Source organism: Dunckerocampus dactyliophorus, chromosome 1 (genome assembly GCF_027744805.1).
Source record: "Dunckerocampus dactyliophorus isolate RoL2022-P2 chromosome 1, RoL_Ddac_1.1, whole genome shotgun sequence".
Lineage (NCBI taxonomy): Eukaryota > Metazoa > Chordata > Actinopteri > Syngnathiformes > Syngnathidae > Dunckerocampus > Dunckerocampus dactyliophorus.
Window position 1 is genome coordinate 48,322,647 of NC_072819.1, and position 23,623 is coordinate 48,346,269.

Genomic DNA, 23,623 nt, shown 5'->3' on the forward strand with positions numbered 1-23,623 from the left:
CGAAACGCAGTTTTTGAAATGAAACTTTTTATTATAAGGGAGAAAAAAATCCAAAGCTACATGGCCCTGTGTGAAAAAGTGATTGCCCCCTAAACCTAATAACTGGTTGTGCCACTCTGAGCAGAACCCAAACTGGTTTCAGCTTGGGTCACCAACAGATGGCCAGACATTTTTTGGTATACAGAAGAATTCATGGTTCCATTTATCACAGCAGGTCTTCCAGGTCCTGAAGCAGTAAAACAGCCCCAGACCATCACACTACCACCACCATATTTTACTGTTGGTATGATGTTCTTTTTCTGAAATGCGGCGTTACTTTTAAGCCAGATGTAATGGGACACACACCTTCCAAGAAGTTCACCTTTTGTCTCGTCAGAACACAGAGTATTTTCCCAAAGGTCTTGGGAATCATCAAGATGTTTTCTGGCAAAACAGACAATCATTAATGTTCGTTTTGTTCAGCAGTGGTTTTGGTCTTGGAACTCTGCCATGCAGGCCGTTTTTGCCCAGTGTCTTTCTTATGGTGGAGTCATGAACACTGACCTTAACTGAGGCAAGTGAGGCCTGCAGGTCTTGGGGTGTTGTTTTGGGGTCTTTTATGATCTCTTGGATGAGTTGTCGCTGCGCACTTGGGGTCATTTTGGTTGGTGGGAAGGTTCACCACTGTTCCATGTTTTGGCCATTTGTGGATAATGGCTCTCACTGTGGTGCGCCGGAGTCCCAAAGCTTAAGAAATGGCTTTATAACCTTTATCCAGACTGATAGATCGAATTAATTTAAGTTATGTTTTAACAGGGGGGGGGTTCACTTTTTCACACAGGGTCATGTAGGTTTGGATTTTTTTCTCTCCCTTAATAATAAAAAGTTTCATTTAAAAACTTAATTTTGTGTCATTTGTGTTGTCATTGATTAATATTTAAATTAGTTTGATGGTCTGAAACATTTAAGTGTGACAGACATGCAAAAAAACAAGAACTCAGGAAGGGGGCAAACACTGTCACACCACTGTAAATGCATCTGTTTTATAATTTATTAAAATTTTATGTTTAAAAAGCAGCGTAAAGTCGGATTTGATTATATTCACACATATTTTAGGCCCACGGGTTCTGAGAACAGAGATGCTTTATATTTTCAAGAATATTCTATATTTTGAAAAAACCTACCACAAATGTCACATCATCACAGCCTGTAAAATGGGGCCAAATAGGTGAGCGTAGCTTTACCTTTCTTTTTCGAAACATGACCTACTTTGCATAATTTATGGGCTACAAGAATATGTACAAAAGCTATCTGTTAGCAAATTTTTCACATAAATTTGTGCTTTCTGCTGAGACATGTTAGTGTTCCAAAGTTTGAACCCCCTTCAGTCGCTCCTGAACACAACTTTGTGCTGTAAAAAGGCCATGTCAGGTCATGTGTGACACTTGCTCAACTCAGATGATGTTTTGTCCCTGCAGGTATCTTTGCTATTTATATGCATTGGTCATAGTCACCTGTTAATGTTCCCCTCCCCCCGACAATTCGCACAAACTGCGTCATCGCCTTTTCATCATGTAAACTGTCCCTCTATTACGTTCGGAGAGGAACGCATTATTTGTTCTCCCTCCTACAGCCACTGTTTACATCACTGAGTTGTTGCTGAGGCAACAGACCGACCCTCACAGCCAGGAGGAGGCTGCAGACTGGAGGGGTTTTTTTTTTATAACTTGGAGAATTAGCTGCAACACCCTGCAACTGAGCCTTGCTGCTCAGAAAGGATTTTTTTCTTGCAAACATGGAAGAAAATGTCACATGTGTAAAGCAGTCTGACACAGTTCACGCCCGTCCGCACCATAGATGTATGGCTTCCTTGAGATCTGTTTCTTTTTTAAAATATATATTCTATTGTTTACTTTAAGCTTGAAGCTTTTCCATTGTCAAAATTTGTCAAGGGCAGCAAGAAAATTGATCCTTATCCTACCACTTATTGGTATCAGTCACTGGCAAATCAGTGGACAACTAAGTAATTAGTTACCTGGAGAAGTAATTACTGTGTTACTTTAAAAAAAAACAACCTTCAATTATCTCAAGCAATTCTCTACCACAACACTAAGGGGCAGCATTTTCCCCGAGAGTGAGCAACCACATCTCTTGTTGACTAGATATTCCGTAGTAGTGACCAATGGCGCCTGAAGCGACATCCACATCATTGATGTAGATATCAGTGCCACATTTCACCATTGGTAACCGGAAAGTTGAAATCGCTATTAATGAGATTACCCATTTCTGGAAAACAATAAGGCGTTTGAATGCCGTCACTCCGAACACGGATGCTGATACACAACTGACAAGCACTACGACTAAACCCCAAGGCTCTGACTGCCTCTGAATGGCAGCCAACTGTCAGCGGGGAAAAGCATGGAAAGATTTAATAAGTCTATAAAGTCAGAAGGCATGAAGACATCTGCACTCACACACACGCTGTGACTGTGATCAGTCATTTCAGAGCTGATTAAATCCCCATTAACACACAGACTCCCTGCAAATTTGAGCTAATCCAACCCAGGTGCATGTTTGTGGCTGTTTGGAAGCACACCTTCTTCTCCTTCACCCCTCCCGGAACATCACAACAACACAAGCCTGGATAAGGCCTCTTTGTTAGGTACAATTAGGACCAATTGCGCGCGTCACTGTGATGCTCATTTGCCACTGCTTTTGTACCCTTGACACTTGACTTTTAAAGATTGGGAGCATCGCGCTACCTTTTTGGCACTTCAAAGGTGTAATTATCTTGGTCTCCAACATTTGTATATATTTAGGATACTAACTTCAGTCCTAGACTGTGATAAAGTCGTGTTTTGGTCTAAGTTGAATCTTACACCGAAACTATAAGTCACTCACACTGTACACAGAACACATGAATTACACAAATACAGTAAGAAAAAAAAAACAGTTATGTGTACTGTAGTGTTAGTTTTGTGATTTCTGACCGTCTGTTCTGACTGTGTGAGAAGACAGTTGAGTTTGCTGATGTTGTTCTGCCGTAGTTTGTCCGACAGTAGCCTGTTTTGTTTTTGCAATTAAGGCATTGTTGATCGGCCGCCTCCTCGTCATCCGTCCAGGTAGACATTACAATACGTTCGTTGCCCTTAATGATGGTCGCGTGAGTCAAGCGATTGAGACAAGTGTGGCCAGTGTTGAGCACACACACGCTGTATCTACTGTAGTTCTCGCGCGAGTCTTGTGTTTAAAATGAAGTTTTGAATTAATTCTTGGGAGCATGTGCAAAACGCTGTAAACCGTGGACCATCTGTGAAGGCGATACACCACGCAGAAACCGACCACACACATTCACACACAGGCGACACCAATGTGTTGCGCTCCTAAGATAAGTCCGAGGGGGTTTGGTGCCTTGCTGAAGGCCACCTCAACGGTGCTCAACAAGCAGAATTGCATCTTTCCAACAGACAGTTAGCTATTTATAGTTGTCTGCAGCAGGATTCAAATGGTTGACACCCCCCAGACCTGTCGCCATAACAAAATTATTGTCGATAATCGATAATATTAGCAACATTTTTCAAGAGCATTTTTTTCATTAATTATATTGCATTATAATAAGAGTACATCGAATTAAAAGCTATAAACTTTAATTGCTCAAGAGTATTCAACATTGTAATTGGAATGTCAAGAGCTTTTAAATAAAACATAATAAATTAAACAAAAAAAGACAAAAAAAACCCAATGAAAATACAATGGACTCTCACATCTCTTTTAGCAAAAACTGCACTTCCAAAATCACAATCATAGTCAAAAACAATAAAAAAAAATAGACCCTGTCTCTTTTAAGAGTTAAGGTCGGGGGGGGGGGGGGGGGGGGGGGGTCATATTTGAGCTGGACCACATATCTGGGGTGGCAGAGTAAAATGCAATATTTCTAATGTCCTTCAACATGTCTTCTTTCACTTGGTTATACAGCTCAAGAATTGCTGCTTGTGACATGTACATGTACGTTCTCCCAGGCAAGTCGTACTATCAAACATTTCTAACATTTCCAGAAATGTTGTCATTTCTTTTGCAATGGAGCGAGCGACACTGTCTGTGAGCGCGCACCATTTTGTGCTGTTTGTTTGTATTTACTTAGCTGACCAAACGCCTCGTCAGTACTTTCGAACGGCGACATATCGGTTCGACGACGTTCATGCGCTCACCTTGTTCATTTTGTTTAAAATATTCCCACACTGGGGCTGTGGCATTCTTAGAAACCATCGCTTCTGTGCCTTCATGCATGTTAGCGTATGCTGGCTCACGAGGCTAACTTGCCGCTACCACTCACTAGTAGCCCCGCCTCCACGTAATTTCTGAGAGGAGGGCACCAACACGCACAGACAGATGCAGAGTGAACCCTCTTGTCATCCAGCCAGTGTTGTAAGGAGAGACGAAACAAACACGCATGCATTCACATGTCAATTTATCGAGGCTGGCAAAATTATCACCTTTTTTTTTTAGTCGTTTGATTAATCAATTTAGCAATCACCGTGACAAGCCTAACCCCCCAGTGCAAAGTAAGTGCTACGATGCTACCCCCAAGAACTAAACCTAAGTGATACAGTAATTGTGAATTGTACCTTGAGAAGACGGCAATAAGGGGAGCACGGGGGTACATGTGGTTAGAACCTCTGTCTCACAGCCAGCTGGTTCTGGTTGGAGTCTTGAATCTGACCTCCCTGTGTGAAGTATGCATTTTCTGCCCGTGCGTGCGTGGATTTGGGGCTTATATGTCGCTTTAAAGGTTCTCTTCAGACAAGCTAAAGCATCTGGTTTGCATTGCATTTATGATGCTGAATGACGTGGCACAATTCTGTTGGTTTCATCATTGCTGTTGTCAATGTCAGCAGGCCACCGTCGCTGCTGCAGTCGTAAAGCCCATCATTTTCTGCACAGGAAGCGGAAATGAATTAAGAATAATAATTAAAAGGTTGAAGTCCAGCCCAGTAAAGTTGGGCAAAGGACATAGTGTTTTTGAATATTTTCGAGATCACTAGATCTACAAACAGTCATCTCAGGCACACGGGAAAATTTATGGGAAGGTACTTAGCAGGGGAGAATAGGATCTGTGCTTGGAAGTGACGCTGCTCCCTCCCAAAGCAACACAAACACACGTTGTTATCCTTGTGTGTGTGTGTGTGTGTGTGTGTGTGTGCGTGTGTGAGGCCTGGAAAGGCTTGCACGTAAATGTTTGTGTAGTGTTTTAGCCAATGTCCAAAGTAAGTTAAATCATTCTAGCATCCCAATCAAATAATTTGGGGTTTATTTAATACCAAAGTGCTGTAAAATGGGATTTATTTGGCCATAAAACCTGTACTGCACAGCTGTTGCAATGTTTGTGTGGCAGATATTTGGGACAAAGAAGGGTCGTGCACACAGATGTGTAGTTCTAACTGGCCCACCCATATTTTCAGCGTGATTCATCATTTGCAAGGCGCGTGCGCGCACGTGTGTCCAGATGATGCAGATCTCGGGTCAGTCAAAGTCACGCAAAAGTGATTTGCAGCTGACTGGCGCCTCCTACTGGTCAAATCCACCTTTTACAAAACCTTCCTTCTGATGCTGACAGCATAAACTGTTCCAGCATAGAAATATGGCAGACCTGGAAGGGTTCTTAGAAATAAAACATACATTCTCGTGAGAAAAAGGGTTATCTCGTAATTACGCCATTTAAATCTGATTCAAGCGTAAAATCTAAGGCTTGAAAAAAAAATCACAAAAGCCAGTGAAAGCCTTGCCTAAGGGTACAGTCGGAAGGGCATCCACAGCCTGCGGCTGAGGTGTTATAATATTTACGTACTCATTACGCACAAAGCTGAAAACCGGACTTGACAAAGTAAGTTGATAATCACTGTCGAGGGACCAATTAAGACTGATTGTGGATGTTAGGTTTTGTCGAGTTGCATCTTGACCTCAGAGCCTGGGTTTGTTGAGCCACTTCCGCCGTATACCCCCTAAGTCTCCAATAGAGTTGGGCGTCGTTTGAATCTCAGCGATTCCGGTTCCGATTCCTCATTTCGATTCAGGTTCCAAACGATTCTCGATTCCGATGCCTTTAAGAGGCAGGGTCATAAACATTTGCTTGGTTTAAATGAGGGCGCTAACTAGAGTTATTTTTGGATGAAATGTGTGAACTTCCCCATGAATCTTTTAATGATATGAACTCCTGAAATCCTCGGTTATATTGACTTGACACAGACGTAATTTATTATTTGACTTCCGGAATTCTGACCTAGGAAGTCTGACATTGCGCACCAAAGACAGAAAACTTCTTCGTTGGTGCTCGACGGCTTCTTCTTCGTTGGAGATCGCGGCTATTTCTTTCAGTCGGCGGAGAGGCCATCGTAACTAGGAATCGAAATTTAAAAATATGAACGACCCCGGGAGGTTTGGAATGTTAGTCCTGGTTCCCAGCGGTGCTCGAGACTCGATACCCAACCCTACAAAAAATATTATGACATATTTGCAGGAGTGTGAGTTACTGTGTACGTTTATATGTATACAATGTTTATTTTTTAGCCTTTTTACTAAATTACAAGTATTAAAGTGACCATCAGTATGCTTTGATTTTTCAATATGCGACCCTTGGTGGAAAAAGTTTGTGGACACCCCGGCCTAGCCAGTGACAGCTGTTATATCAAAATTAACAGTAGCAGAAAGTGTCCACTAGATGGCAATAACATCCTGATGAATACAGTCCATTAGTGCAGTGGTGCCCAACCTTTTTTGACCCACTGACCGGCTTGTGTTCCCAAAAATCTCCCGCGGACCAGGGGGGAGTTCATACATTCTAGCTATCTAATTTATCTTATTTAATATGTATTGTGTAAAAACTAAGACATGAGCAACAACAAATTAAAAGCACAAAATGAACGCAGACCCACCATCCACCAGTACAAGCCTGGAGTTTGTTTTCAGAGAGACTATTACATCCTGTTTGACTTGTGTGGTAAAGGCAGTGAGCTAGCATGAATTAACTTGAGACAAATGTGCACATTAGCACTCAATGAGTCATCAAAACTTACCTTTATGCATTCCCACATAGTATCAGCATTTGGTACCAAATATGAGGTTAAAAAAAAAACGGTAAAAATACAGTATAGTAGTACTATCTGTGTGGCATGAGAGAAAGTTAGCGCACGCCCGATGGTGCGTTCAGGGACCGTCGAACAAAGTGGAACAAGTCGCTTGCAACAAACAACATATAAATGCCAAATCTATGGGATTTGTAACTGTATTATTATTATTATTATTATTATTATTATTTTAAAATAAAATAATGTCCCTTACTTCTGAAATTGATATGCATTTACATAAAATTTGATGTAGTTATTTACAAGTGTATTTGTTTTATTTATCATTGCACCTGAAAACTTCCCGCGGTCCGGTTCGGCCCCACCCATGGACCGGTACTGGGGCACGGCCCAGTGGCTGGGGACCCCTGCATTAGTGGACTCAAAACAATGCCTTTGTGATGAGCTAATTGAGCTCTCTTTGCCCACCCAATAAACTACAAATGTAAAACATGCATAAACAATTCACACAACACCCTGCAAATTCACTTCAGTGGCATGACCCATTCCTCCACCCAGCTATTTCTCTATTTATAGCTGCAGCCCGTCTCACTATGTTTTGCTTTCTCGCTGTCTGGCAGATTCATGAGGAGGGGGAAGAAGAGAGGTCCTCAGGTTTACACCACTTTGCCTCTCTTTGTACCTGGAAATAGTACCAGCTCGTCGTTTTGCTTAAGACAAAACCAGTTTTAAACCCAAGTATTTTTGTGAAAAGACGTCCCCAAAATACTGTTGTCGGCCCGCCCCTACTGTACACATGTACATAAATATTTTCACAGCCATCACAATATGATACATTTGAGCTTTTGAAATGGTTACAAGAGTGTTCGTGTCCGAACAAGGACACAAGTTACTGTATGTGTAAACATAATAATGGCATCTTGTGGCGAACAAACATTTACGAGCTGCAAATCTCCAGTCCGTGTTCCCCTCAGCTTGTAGCGATGGATAAAACAATCTTGCATTGAAGCAGAGGCGCTGTTTGAAGGACAGTTCTGGCGGCATTATAAACGAGTTGAGTCACACAACTAACACACTATGGATGTGCTTCAGAGTCGCACAACTAACACACTATGGATGACTCCAGCTAGTCTGGTCATTGAGACATTCTGAGGGAATATAGGGAATGTTAATTGCATATAGGTATGGGAGTCACATACGCAAGATTTATGGTAGGGCTCCACAAAAAAATTTGGGTGATCGAGTCACACTAACGTGATCTAATTTCTAAAAAAAAGTTTTATTTAGCGAGCTGCGTCACAAACAAACGCTGCCATTTCACTATCCGCCGACAGCCGACCCCGTTAATCCATGTGATCGGTATCGGTATTGTCCGATCTGACTCATGGGTGACCGGTACTGGAATCATAAAACCCTGATCGGAACATCCCTCCTAATAAATACACAGCATGATTTCTTTTAAACGCACATGGCCCTTAACATGGTGTTTGTTTGTATGTGTGTGTAAAAAATCCTCCCAAATCATGTGGACCTAATTCATAGCACATGCTTCAACTTATTTTCTGAGTTTCTCCCATGTGGGCCAGTTTGGGTATGCATCACGGCAACATAAGCAGAAAACAACACAAAGAACCAGATATGCGCACGTTCACATTTGGCCTCGATCATATGGAGATAGCAATCAGATCTTCACGTGTAAGCAAACAGATCAGATATACCCTCTCATTGTGAGACAAACGCCACTGAAGCGTGCTGATTGATCATGCCTATCCAAACAACACATCCACCGCTAATCAAAACGACAAACGATGTGCTTTACTGCCTCGTAAACCTATGGAGGGGATGAGTCAGTCCATCCCAAATCCATCCATCCATCTTCCTCTTAACTGAGGCTGGGTCGCGGGGGCAGCAGCCTAACCAGGGAAGCCCAGACTTCCCTCTCCTCGGCTACTTCGTCCAGCTCTTCACAACAGATCCCGAGGCATTCCCAGGCCGGGTGAGAGACATAGCCTCTCCAACGTGTCCTGGGTCTTCCCCGAGGCCTCCTATCGGTCGGACATGCCATGAACACCTGCCCAGGGAGGCGTCCAAGAGTCATCCTGACCAGATGCCCGAGCCACCTCATCCGGCTCCTCTCGATGCGGAGGAGCAGCGAAGACGTGCGAACCACATGCTTCACCGGGCCGTGTCATGGTACAGACTATCTGACTTTGGAGGTCCCAGTGAACTTTCACTGCTCATTTCAATGTAAGCACCGTGGCGTCAAATATGAACATACTTGAAAGCAAATACAGTCTAAATGGTTTTACGGTAAGCATTACATTTGACCAAATTGGGCATTTTGCGCAGTGACACCTCTACGTCTTACATTTACCTGAAATTCTTTAAGAACAAATCTCTGAACCTCCAAACTAATGCGAATTAAGTAATCTTCACTTCTCAATGCGCAGTAATCCCTGTGTTTTGTACACCAAGTATAGCCTGAACCCTGCTTGGATTAGTTTACACAATTCGTTAATCCTCACAAGAAGTAAACGATAAATGAAAGGGTATCTATCCCAAGGCGATTTTGATTACATTTCATCCAGTTGTGTTCAGCAGCAGGACGTTTTCAAGCTGCAGGGAGGAAACTCTGGAGAGTGAGTGTGATTGATGTGATTTGATGTGGTTTCAGTCACTGGGAAGTTGACACGGATCAAGACTATGGAATCTGTGTGTGTGTTATCAATGTTTTCCCGCTGACCCATGACAAACCGCATGAACCAGAACTGGGTCACTGTAACACATATAAAAACAAAACGGGTACATGTTTGACCTTCGAGACTTAAAAAAAAAAGCACACTATTAGATCACTGCCTTCTGCATCCAAAATGAAACTCAATACTTCTGCACGCTTGTTGGAGGGGAGCTTTAACCAGCAACAGACTTGAGATTCTGCCTGAGGAAATTAATGTTTACATAGGGTCAGTCTCTATTTCAAGCAGGGATCTTTTCACTTGTTGTTGAGAAAACATCCCAAAGGAGGCGTGAGATCACCCAAGCCGGGACTCTGCCAAACATACTTCCAATAGCTTATTCAGACCACAGCACTTGACTTTATATTCGGCGTATTGTCATTTTGCCTTACATTAGAAGCTACGGGGTGTATCCAAAAAAAGTAGACTCTCCCAAAAGTAGCCACTGAAGTTACAATTGAATATTTGCATGACATTTCTTTATTTGCATATGTCTCTATGGACATCATTGCATAATTGCTTGCATGACTGAACACAGGCCCGTTTTCCGGTGGCCAAAAAAAAAAAAAAATGGGTTAAAGGGTTAAAATTTAAGGAAAAGTCTTTAAAAATGAGAATTTTTGTTCTTTTACGCTGCGATACCCAGATTAACCCTTTGTTTCACGCTATTTGCACTGAGGTAATGGATGGAAGTTTTTGTCATCTTAGTCCTCAACATAACCTCCATTTCTTTGGATGTACAGTCGCGCTCTCCTCCGCATGTCCTGCACTGCTCGCTTGATCATTCCCTTGTCCCTCCGGAGGATGTTAACTTCATTCACTGTTCAATGTCATCGAGGTCATGCGGTGGTGTCATATACACTGTACACTTTTGATTTGAGATGGCCCCACAGAAAAAAGTCCAGCGGTGTCAAATCAGGTGACATCGGGGGCCATTCACTGGGCGGTTCAAAGCAATAAAATGGTCACCAAAAAGCTCTGTCAGCCCATCAACTACAGTTCTCCAGTGTGGTGGAGCACCATCTTAGGCCAACCAAGCACGTGCCGACCGACCAGTCCCTTGAACACGAAAACACGGCATTCCTCTGAGACTACAAACGACATGCTCATTCAACATTCGGAGATAATCGTCACCGTTGATGTTGTTGCGGAAATAGTACGGTCCGACAATTAAACCTTTGGTCTGGTCGTAATAATCTGAGTATCGCAGCGTAGAAAACGGGCCTGTGTTCAATCATGCATTCAATTATGCAATCAATTTTGGTCTGGACCGAAGGGTGATGTCTACTTTTTTATTCTCCCTGTAGGACAGCATTCAGAGATCTGCAGAGAAGCATTGCATTTGTGTTTTTTTTGTATGACCGCTTTGCTGTGAGTGAGCAGTTGACAGCAAAGAAATGCCTCCTTTGTCAAACCACACACAAAAGACAGGGCTAGTTAATTCCGCAATGCATCAGAAAAATTGACATTCAAACACATTATCACCAAAAACAACACACATATAAACCTTTCCATTGTTAATCTGTAGCCTCAATTAATTTCTTAACTTGGCATTTCAATTAAGCATCATCATCTCTCATGGTTCACAATTTCGAGCAGAGTTGCAATTTCTAGTTACTTGTGCTTTTACAGGTAATGTATAACGTCAAAGGTATGGATGAGGAGGTTGCGCAATATATAACCTTGATTTCAGGAAAAAACATGGTAAATGCAGCAACATTGGCGGCAGACGCATCCAGTATATACGGTGTCTCCTCTGAGACAACCAACATACTGGTCTGTAATTAGGCTGGACAAGCTGGTACCAGAGGCCAGTTAAACTGAATAAAGACCATAATCAGACGAGAGTCACAGCAGACCCACTCTCCCAGAGGGACAGGACTGTTCAACACAACCAGTGATGCTTGGCAAAAAGGAACACCAAAATCTCAGAAAGCACAAAATACTAACAGTAGATCTGTTCGGCTAAGACTAAGTGTCAGTGGAGCACTGGTACTCTCTAAATCGTAAAACGTTGACAGCTGAGGCAGAGAAAAATGCTGCAAATCAGAAGAATGCAAGCCAAAGAAAACCTGCCTGTGCTCCTCCATTATGCCTGCAGTCCTTTTTCAGGATGCTTGATGGCATCCTGTATTTTCATCCACATGACCTTCTATAGTGTTGCAAACAGGTCGGCACCCTTCCTCGAGTGGTACCACGAGGAGCTGTTTGTCTTTGCTCTGTTTCATCTAGGACTTTAATGTCAGCATTCAGACTTTCATGGTCATTTGCCTCCAGCCTCCTCACTTTAGATCCCAGGGAGGAACTCGGCAGGAGGAATGTTCAAGACTCAGTTTACAAGCCGGCTGCTCATAGCATTAATTTCAAGTTGTTGTTGATGGAAATAAAGTGCTTCAGAAACTATGTAAACCAAAGAGTCCAACCCAAGCACATGAAGTACCACCCTAAACTGCTACATTGTTGCCGAAAAACAAAACTCAAAAGAGATGCAGATGAGCCGTTTTAATGACCTTCGGTTTGTATGCCATGCAGCATGAATAACGAAAAACCTGGGGCGGAACATAAAAGGTAAGCAGTGTTGTGCAAAATTCTTCTGCCTTCACTAGCTTTGTTGTGTTAAGGCTCTGTCCCACTGTGCCATTTAACGATTCCTTCGGAAAATGAAGGCATATGTTTTTTGGACTTGATTCGTTTCTTCATCTGCTATACAGATGCATCTAAATATTGACAGGTGTTGCTGGTTATTCCAATCTGCCGGCCAGGTTTGGATAGCGATTGATAGTTCACATGTTACTCTGGTTTTGCTGTCACTCTGGCGGAATCTTCAGGCTTTTTAAACAACTATTTTGGGACTCATTCTTAAAAGTCACAAGAAAAATATTCCAGTTATAAGAATTCTTACCAAGCAACTTTTTCTTACCCCATTGGCAGACTTTTTTGCTTGAAATAAGAAAAGTTGTCGCATTTTAATATAATTTGGGCTTCTTTCGGGTATGGCTGTTTTTGCAGTGTACCGAAGGGGTTGTCTTTTGAAACATGGCTGGGACTGAATGAGTTAAGTTGGGCTGCAATTAAGTTATTTTCTATTAATATGAAGCTTGTTGTTTCGATTTATCAAGTAAGCGTTTTGGTCTTAGACAAACTAAATAAATAGGAACCAAACACATTTAGTGGTTTGGTCCGCAACATATCAGAAAACAGGCAAAAATGTTGATCACTGTTTTCCAAAGTAGAAGCCGATCTTGTTTTGCCTAAAACACAAATAGCTCTGTTTTCATGGATGACGAAGGAAATGTAAACATATTGACATCTAAGAGGCTGAAATTGGAGGATATTTACATTTTTAAATAAAAAAACGATGACTCGAATACCAAAACAGTTGTATAATCGATTGATCATCGATTCCTAGATGAGTTGTTGCAGCTCTGTTCTCAAGCAGATGTTACTCAGGCGTTGGATGTCAGATAAGACTGAATGAAGATGCTATTCACACTTCAGCAGTTGTCTTTGCTTTTTCAAATACCTTTGATTAAATGGTCATGCAACTGAAAAACGTCTGGGGAAGTAGTTAAGAGGGAGTTGACATGTTATATTCTGCCCCTTGCCAGAAGTCCAGGCAACAGGCGCATGCGCCTCTAACAGAAGATAGATGGAAGGATGGAGGTTAAACTGCAACATTACTTGTCTTTTTGCAAATGTACAGCACCGAATAGACAAATAGTTACATGGCCATCGTGGTAGCTGGGTTTTATTACCGGGATCTTGTTTTTGCTAAGGCAAATTGGCTATTCTATTCTAATTCAACGCTATAAAACTTTCACCTACTCAGCAACTGAAATATTTTTATAAACGCTCTGAGGTGCAATAACTTCATGATTCATGCCAGACCAGGGGAGCAGGAGGACGGGGTTGCGAGCAGCATGGAAAATTACGTTTCGTTATTGGGAATGAGTGTGAGACAATCTCCAAGAGGAGTAGAGGAGCAGCTCCCTGGAACAGGAAATGATGCAAGAGCTGTTCAAGGGCCGCCTGGTTTTTGACCCTGCACCTTCTCTGAAGCGTGAGAACCGAGTGCTTTAAAATCCTCACACACACACACACACACACACACACACACACACACATGCACGCACACACTGTAAAGCAGCAAACAAAGAGGAAAAACACACACCAACCCAGCAAGAGTCTACAAAACAAGTGGGAAAATAATCATACATTCCCAGTAGTGCGTGTGGACTTGTGCCAACTATGCACCCTATAAAGCCCCCCTGCTAAAAATAAGTCTCCAAAGTATGTTTTGGTAAAGATTTCATACTTAGCCTCACTCAATTTCAAGCCTGCTTGAGGCCCAATCGCCTACATGAGGGCAGTACCGGGTGGAAAATCTATCTGTGCACTTGAATGCACCTTTTGTTAGAATTATTTAATCCAAAAGCATCATAAATCGTTATTTAGCTCGCCTTAACAACGTTTTTTTCTCTGAGAACTAACCCACCCCACCCCCTGACTCATATAAGTAGTAATAAGCAATGCTCCCTTAGTCAAGGCAACTGGAGTGAAGAAGCTTCCAGGTGCAGATGCCAGAGAATGGTCCAACTATTTCATTTCTTGGACAAATAAATCATATCCATGGAGGTGCAAAACAGTAAGAAAGTAGCTTATTGTGAATAAAATTACCTCTGACTTCCACACGACGTCAGCATGGTAGATCGGTGGCTGTGTCCTTCTCTGGAGCCACCTCCGAGGTGAGAAGAGCGTGCCGGTGCTCCCAGATGGCGCGAACCCGGAGCCCCGCACAAGCAGCGGTAAATCGCCGCTAGTGTTCCGTTTGGAGCGCTTCACGATCTCATAGTCAAAGTGAAAGTTGGAACAAGGGGATAGGTCCAGAGGTATGGAGGGAGAGGAGATGGATGCTGCGATGGGTTGTTTCAATGTGAAAGTCTTGGCGCGCGTAGCCTGTTTCAAAGACGCACCTGCGTCCTGGGACACCGCTCCGGACAGCTGCGCGCCACTTGCTCCGTCGGTCCCGGTGCCGCAGTGTCTGATGATGGCCGGGTCCAGACTCCTGGTCTGCCGTAACCTCCGTTTGGTTAAGGCTTTGGAGGCTGGCGAGGAGCACGAGAAGACGCTGTTGAGAAGCCCCTGGGCTGCAGACATGGCTCCTTCTTTTTAGACCTGGCCAGTGCGTCTTCCTCAAGCCACCCAACTACAACGATGAGCCTTGGAGAGAAAAGCGCAGGATGTGAAACGAGGAAGAGTTTGATTGCGCCACATTTGGCTGCAGAAGTGGCGCCAGTGCGGTGCGAGTTCATCTGCACGGCGGTCATGCCCGAACTGGAGTGGGGAGAGAAGACAATTAAAGATGTATGTTTGAGAGTTGGGTGGGCGGGGGCCAGAAAACGTTCATCTTTCGCATGCTGTGCCCTTCCACCCCTCATCCGCTAACATCAGACTCCTGAAAGTCAGTCTGATGTGGGCATCCTCCAATTGTTTGAAATTGTGCGTATGCATTCAATTACATTGAATTATTATTTTGTTATTTTTTTACAGGCAATGTTTTAATAGAAGGGTACTGTCCACAGCTGGTTTTTACTGGCCCGCGGCACACAAAAAACAAACAAAAAACCCCAAAGAAAACAACAGTAACTATAGAAACACGAGCATTTTTTTCATGAGCATAAAGTTGAAACAATCGCAGAATAAAGTCATAATATTAACAGGAAAAGGTTGTAATCTTACAAGAAAAAAGTCGGAATTTTACAAGAAAAAAAGTAATATTATAAGGGGAAAACAATTCTGGAGGGGAATGAAGTTGCAATTTTTGGAAAACTAATTTGGGAAAAATGCTATAATTTCACGAGAATAACGTTAAAATATGTCAATAAAGTCATAATATTCAGAGAAAAAAGTATAAATTTGTGTGTAAAAATGTCAAAAAAATGAAAAACGGAGCAAAAAAAGTCTAATGTAAGGAGAAAAACTACTAATAGGCTGCAGTCGTGTGAAAAAGTGTTTGTCACACTTATATGCATCAGATCATCAAACCAATTTCAATATTAGTCAATGACAACACAGAGTTAAATGAAACTTTTTTATTACTTTATTACTTTACTTTACTTTACTTTACTTTACATGACTTTATTACTTTTATTACTTTACTTTTTATTAAAAAAGGAGAGAAAAAATCCAAAGCTACATGGCCCTGTGTGAAAAAGTGATTGCCCCCTAAACCTAACAACTGGTTGGGCCCCCCTTAGCAGCAACAACTGCAATCAAGCGTTTGTGATAACTTGCAATGAGTCTCTTACAGCGCTGGGGAGGAATTTTGGCCCACTCATCTTTGCAGAATTGTTGTCATTCAGCCACATTGGAGTGTTTTTCCAGCATGAAGCACCTTTTTAAGGTCATGCCACAGCATCTCAATAGGATTCAGGTCAGGACTTTGACTAGGCCACTCCAAAGTCTTCATTTCGTTTTTCTTCAAGTATTCAGAGGTGGACTTGCTGGTGTGTTTTGGATCATTGTCCTGCTGCAGAACCCAAGTTGGTTTCAGCTTGAGGTCACCAATAGATGGCCGGACATTCTCCTTCAGTATTTTTTGGTATCCAGCAGTTTTCATGTTTCCATTTATCACAGCAAGTGTTCCAGGTCCTGAAGCAGCAAAACAGCCCCAGAGCATCACACTGCCACCACCATATTTCACTGTTGATATGTTCTTTTTCTGAAATGCGGCGTTACTTTTATGCCAGATGTAATGGAACACACACCTTCCGAAAAGTTCAACTTTTGTCTCGTCAGACCACAGAGTATTTTCCCAAAGGTCTTGGGGATCATCAAGATGTTTTCTGGCAAAATTGAGACAAGCCTTAATGTTCTTTTTGTTCAGCAGTGATTTTTGTCGTAGAACTCTGCCATGCAGGCCGTTTTTGCCCAGTGTCTTTCTTATGGTGGAGTCATGAACACTGACCTTAACCGAGGCAAGTGAGGCCTGCAGTTCTTTGGATGTTGTTGTGGGCTCTTTTGTGACCTCGTCGCTGCGCTTTTGAGGTAAGTTTCGTTGGCCGGCCACTCCTGAGAAGGTTCACCACTGTTCCATGTTTTAGCCATTTGTAGATAATGGCTCTCAATGTGATTTACTGGAGTCCCAACGCTTTAGAAATTGCTTTATAACCTTTTCCAGACTGATAGATCTCAATTTCTTTCTGGGGAAAAGATGCAATGGCTCAGTGTTTTTTTAAAGACCTTTACAGTTTGGGAACTTACCAGCCCCATTTCCACTTGGAAAAAGACATACTTCGCGCAGAGTAGTTATCCCTATGGGGAAAATAATGTCTCTTCAAGGGACTTCTAGTTCTGCCAAAGCAGTTTGCAACTGTCCCATTTTTCACGATATGAAGTGATCACTTCCAGAGATGTTCAAGACCTGCTCTTTTGTTTTTATTTCTATCATCGATCTTCAAATTACCAGGGGTGGGCGATACTGCAAAGTTTGGTATCGATTAGGGATGTCCCGATCTACATTGTTTGGCTTCCGATCCGATCCAGTCTGTTTTGTTTTTTGTTTTTTACAGTCTTGCCGATGCAATCCGGATCCTTTTTTTTTTTAAATAAGCTTTTGTTACAAACATGAATTTGTAGAATTGAATATGGTTATAAAAATAGCTCTTCAACGTCTAGCTGAATTTATGTTTTTATTACACAGCATGACCAACAGTATTGTTTGGCTTTTGTAGCAAACCTCTTGAGAGTCAGGTCCCTAATCCAATGAAAGATCAAATAAAAGCCCATCCAATAAAAGATAAAATTGGAAAAAACGGGCATGAAAAATATTTGTGGGGTTAGGAGTAATCATTTGACATGGTTATAGATCAATTTGTGGTGTGATTTAGAATATATTACGTTTTTTTTAACAAACCTTCCTCAACCAATAGCAATTTATTGTCGGTCCCAAGTATAAACGACCAGCGGCTGAGCGACACTTCCCGTGCGAGCTCCCCGCACCATGCCACAGCAGTCCGGGCACAGAGAGGGGGAATTACCGCTGTAGCTGTGGAGCTGAATAGCCAACATCTAAATGTCTGCATGGTGGTCAGTGGAGGAGCCAGAAATTCATTGGGGTGCATTTTTCATTGGGGTGGCTAAGGTGAGACCATTACTCACATTGGGGTGGCAATAAGTTGACACCTGAAATGTAGAGATGGCCAGTGGGGTGGCCGTAGAGTGACCACGGCCACCCACGGCCACGGCCACCACATAGCTCCGCCACTGATGGTGGTGTTGCGTTTTCTTCTACTCGCGGGTGGCGGGAGTCGAGTGGCAACCAGCTTTGAGGCGTATTACCGCACCTACCGTGTTGGGAGTGTGGCCCTGAGTAATAAATGTTATATAGCTGTTATGTTGTGTTATACGGCAACCGGATCGGCCCGATCTCGTGGCGGACGCAGATTCTGTCTGATCTTCAAAATACAGCCTATCGGCAGCCAATCCCCATTCTAAAGATCGTCTCGGGACATCCCTGGTATCGATCCCACATCAAGTAAGCACCGGGCCAGTATTGCAGATACCAATATTTACTTAAATTTTGAATTTTACAATCACAAAAAAACCCCACAGGAATACAATTTTAGCAAACAAAAAATTGTATTAAAAAATATAATATACTTTTAATAAACAAACTATTTGTGAACAATTCAACAATATAAGACAATTTAACAATGTAAAAAAAAGAATACAATTAATCATTAAATTGTTTTGAGTAAAATAAGGTCATTACTGTCATGCGCCGCAGGAAAGGAAGTATTTCTTCCTGTTGTGCGCTTTTATTTTGTAGAGTGCTTCCTGTTGGGTGTAATGTGCAGCTGTTTGACGGTGGCAATTAGTGATCAGTGGGGTTTATAAACTCAGCGGAGTCATTCTGACTTCGCTGGCTCATTGTTGCTGACGTCGTGTTGTTGCTCACCCAGACTGTCACCTGGACTTTTTTGTCATGTCTTTTGCACTTCTCTCCTACTTACCTTTGTGTTTTTGCAGAGCCTTTTTCCCCTGTGTGTGTTTTTCCCCTGCCTTTTGCCCGCACCCGCTCGCGCTAAATAATAAATGACTTTTAGTTGCACGCAGCCTTTGCATACCGGAGGTGTAGCATTCGACAGCTCCACACAAGATCTTAACACAACAGTGCAAAAATAAGTTATCAAAAGCAAAATTACTGTTGGCTCTTATTCAAATCCTTTGCCCCTCTCCCCTCCCCCCAACTCCCCCGAAATGTCGTTAGTGTTGATCCGTTATTCCCCCCCCGTAGTAGTCAGCACTAAGACAGCTGCAACCAGTCAACGTGAAGGGCAGGATTTAATCATGGCGGTAAATATGAGTATTAATCACATTAATCCAGATCGCTGCTTGGAAACAGCAAGGCTATTATTAGCATAATGATAAATGAGTCGGGGGATTAACACCCACTGACTTTCTTCATTCACTTGCACGTGAGGCCATATGCCAGGCAGTGTTTCAACAGAAATGACAACACCATCGTCGAGCACAGCGGTATCCAAACTGTGGCCCCCGGGGGCCATTCAAAAAAACATTTCACAAGTAAAAACCAGCAAAAATTGAAAACTCAGCAGGAAATTTACAAGAACACATTTAAAATATTGAGGAAAAAGGTTCTAATCTGACGCGGCATAACATTATAATATCGTGAGGAAAAATAACATTTAAGCAGCACAAAGCTGAAATATTTAAGAGAAAAGGAAAAAAAAGGAATTTTACAGGAATGAAGTAAAAATACTAAGACAAAAATTTTAGGAAGAAAAAAGGTCGCAATTTTACAAGAATAAACTCGTTTGAGCAGAAACGTCATTTTAGTAGCCCAGAGCTGAAGTACTGTGAAGTTTAAAAGACATAATATTATGCAAAACAAACAAAACTAAATAAATTGTAACGTATGAAGATTATTTCAGGAGAAAGTTGAACTATTTGAAAAATTAAAAGCAGAAATGGGGGAAAAAAACAACACATTTTACGGGAATAAAGTCAAAATATTAAAAGAAAAAAGTCATTCTAACGAGAAGAAAAAGGCAATTTTACAAGAATTAAGAATTAGGAAAAATGTAATTTTAGCAACACAAAGCTGAAATGTTAAATTAAAAGCATCTTAAATGTCATAATATGAGAAACAAAACAAAATTAATTTGTCATTTTTGGAAAATTCTTTTTTGGGGGGAAAAAAGTAAAAAAAACAAAAAAACAACAACAGCAGAAATTTGCTGGAATTTTACGAGAATGAAAAAAAGCAAAAAAGTTGTATTCTAACAAGAAAAAAAAATTAACTTGTAATATGAGAAAAAATTTGATTTTAGTGCCATGGAGCTGAAATATACAAGTTTAAACGTCGTAATATTAGGACAAAAACAAGCTGAAATACATTTTATGTACCATTTACCAAATCTGAAGTAACCGTATGTGTAACAAAGTGTCACAGTTGCGTTACGATTTGTAGATCGATGTATAATTGAACGTTCCCTCCACTCTTATTGTTCCAGTCGATGTCGTTCACTTCGTGTCCTTCCCGCTCAAAATCCAACATCAATCCAAGTGCGATTTGTTCATTGAGTCGTCTCAAATATTGCATGATGTTACTGTAATCCGTCCTTGTAGTAAAAGCGGTTGTTTCGAACATTTCTTTTGTTGTTGTCCAGATCTATATCAATCTGTTATCGAGTCGTTTGGGATCTGGATAGGTCTTCCTGTCCCGCATGGTGACGTGATCTTTAATATTTATCCACATCCTTGATATATTTGACAACAAGGTACATTTAGCTTGATGCAGAGTTCGTCGTCGTGTCTTGAATCTTTCCCTGCTTGCTCAAGTCGCGTGCCTTCTTGGCGATGTCAGCGTTGCGTTTTGTCAGACGCTCATTCATGTAGACCAGTGGTGTCCAAAGGGCGGCCCGGGGGCCATTTACGGCCCACGACTTTTTCATTGGCCCTCGGCACATTCTAAAAATCTGATTAAACAAATAAATAATAAACAACAGCAAAAATGGAAAAAAGCAGTAATTCTTGAACCAACATCAATTGCATCTGATTCTCTGTTTTCAACTGTCCTGGCATTTGACCTGTGTTATCATCCTGTAGTACCTTGATGTCATTGCACAGTGCGCTATTTTCCTCCCTGTGGTTCTTGACCTCATCACGGATCTCAGAGAAGCCCCCCTTGAGGCTGTCAGGCGGTGTTTTTCCATCTTTCCCCGTCTCCCACTGTTGTTCAAAGAGGCTCTCCTTGAAGCTGTCAATCTGCAATCTTAGATCTTGCTGTATTTCCTGATGTAGCACTTCCAGTTCGTCTTTCCTTACATCTTTCAAGGCGCCATATAATATCGAATCCTTCTCATTCAACTGCATATTTGTCCCGGTTTTTGATGATGGACCCGGATGTCCAGGCTCGCCGCTTTGAACTTTAGCCGATTAGCGTGACTCCTGCACTTGTAACTTGTTTATTTCAAGGAATCCGTACCTCTCGCCGGTCCGAGTTCAAGTCGAAGGTGTCAGCAAGCTGTTCTGATCTTGTGATCCTGACGTGTGGTCAGTAAAGCGGCAAAAACAGTTCAAAACTCTAGTAGCGACTGCTGAGCTCTTGCCATGAATGTCCTTTGCAGTCAACAACAGAAAGATTTAAAAAGAAAGGTGACATATTTGGACATTTAAAAAAAAAGACTAAAGTTCTTTCTTGAAATACATGTAACTTCTCAGTGTATGGACGTGTTGGTTTGCAAAACATCAAAGTGGCCCTTGCATCCCTTCATTTTTTAGAATGTGGGTCTCGGTGGAAGAAGTTTGGGCATCCTTGACCTAGCATGTGTTTTATCAGCAGGTCATTTGGGAGTGGGAGACAATGCAACAGGGCGTGTGTGTGTGTGTGTGTGTGTGAGTTAAAGTATGGAGAAAATGGAAGTGGAGAAAATGAAAAGAGACAGCAGGAGACGGTTGGGAGGAGGGTGCTGGACATGTGATAATGGAGCGTATGAGGCTTCACCGCATGGCATGCGCACGCACGCGCGCACACACACACACACACACACACACAGCATGACATGACACTGATAACAGCTGAGACAGATTTGACCTGTCTAAAAACAGTCTGCAGGGAGGGACGGAGGAGACCGTGAGAAAACAGAGAAGGAAAACCAAGTGCATGGAAAAATATCAACGGGCTCTGAAATTTGAAAGCATATTAATATACGCTGGAGATAGAATGGCTAAATGTTACAATACAGCTGTTTTAGAAACCTGTGGTCTTTCTCTGCCCACCCTCCCGCCGGGACTAATTGAGAGCCCTTCGAATGACACTGGAAAGCACTGAATTCAAAATACATCACACCACCGCCTGTGCGGAGGGAATAGGTATTCAGCGCTGCCTCTCAAGCTGAGTATGATATATACACTGACCATATTTGGTGTTACAATATTAGACGGCGTGAAATCACTTCAAGCCAATGAGCTATTCAGTTACAGCTGCACAGGCATGCTTTTCTGCCCTGGGGTCAGTCGAACTTTGCATGGTTTGACAGATATGAATGTGCAAGGGTCACAAGGTTCAAAACTAAAGAAATCAAATGAATGATTGACCTACTTTTGGAACATGAAACTGTGAAGTCCATTGCCCGGCTCCATTCATCAAAGCAAACATTTTAGTGGAAACATCTTAGTAGATACAAGAAACAAGTAATCAACCACTACAGCATCAGTGATTCAAAGTACCTGTGTATTGGGTCTGTTAGCAGCGATATCTGTCGCAGCAGTCCTTGCACGGGTATTCGGCCCTTTGGTCTTCTTAGAGAGGAATAATTTGCCGCATCAGTCAACCGGAACAAAGCAAAACTTGACATAAAGGGAAAAAAGCCGTGACAAAAACAAGTCAACACTGCCGACTAGTGGCCACAGCGAGGTACAACATGCGAGAGCACACTGATGCAACTCGACGCTCCCACTGGCTCGAGCTTTTAAAATAAAATCCATCATGTATGGTTAATAACCACAACTACTTTATTGTTTGCAGTAACATCGACTGATCTTTCCATCTGAAAATGCTGACCTCAAAAGGCGACACTTTTAATGTCCACATGAAAATGGCTAACATTTGTGTGCTCTCGCATGCTGTACCTCGTGGTGATCACTAGCTAGCAGTGTTGACTCTCTAAAAAGAGACGGCTCTTTCGGCTCATCAGATTTTTGTTGTTGTCTTAAATTAATTTATTACCAAGTTATGTGTATTGTTTAAAAGGAATTACCAATGTAGAAAATATATTATATCAAATGTTATTATTTAAATTGATTGATCAAAATCCTCAATGAACGGCTGCAAAAAAAAAATAATCTAAATCACAAAAACAAAGACCCATCACAATAAACAAGATCAAATCTCCGCATGCATTTTTTTGCATGCAAAACTATTTACAATCAAACAACACAACATCAAAAACAGCATTCAAAAACTCCTCCTCCGTGTGCTGTGTGTGTTTGACCAATAACATTCGCCTCGAATTTTGACAGTGTCGCGGTGTCCCATCTCCTTTCCCAAAATAATTATCCGCTTACTCTTCTTCTCTCCTTTTTACTCTTAATCGCAACCATTCAGTCACCCCTTTTCCGCGACGTAGCCAAGATGGCGGTGATTGAGGGTGGCCAAGATCCTTACGCACTCACCATTTGGGGAGTAGCGAGTGCAACATCCGGATACCAACGGTTCACTTCATTTCGCCGTACTTCACAATGGAAAGCACTTACGCACTCAAGGGCGCAGCATACATCCGGGCACTGAAGGCTCACTGCAAT

General features: G+C 42.1%; 1 protein-coding gene across 2 annotated transcripts in view; it reads right to left on the bottom strand.

The window, feature by feature from the left end:
* Positions 1-22,721, bottom strand: part of LOC129179652 (rho GTPase-activating protein 6-like) — a 70,301-nt gene extending 47,580 nt beyond the window's left edge. The window contains exons 1-2 of one of the 2 annotated variants that reach the window (XM_054773145.1): positions 22,550-22,721; positions 14,471-15,013 (exon numbers count right to left, since the gene is read on the bottom strand). In XM_054773145.1, coding sequence (XP_054629120.1) covers positions 14,471-14,950 — 480 coding nt within the window. In that variant the 5' untranslated portion in view covers positions 14,951-15,013; positions 22,550-22,721. Of the gene's footprint in view, positions 1-14,470; positions 15,128-22,549 lie in introns of those variants that run through there. The other variant, XM_054773152.1, reaches the window with a different exon arrangement.
* Between the last annotated feature and the right edge of the window lie 902 nt (positions 22,722-23,623).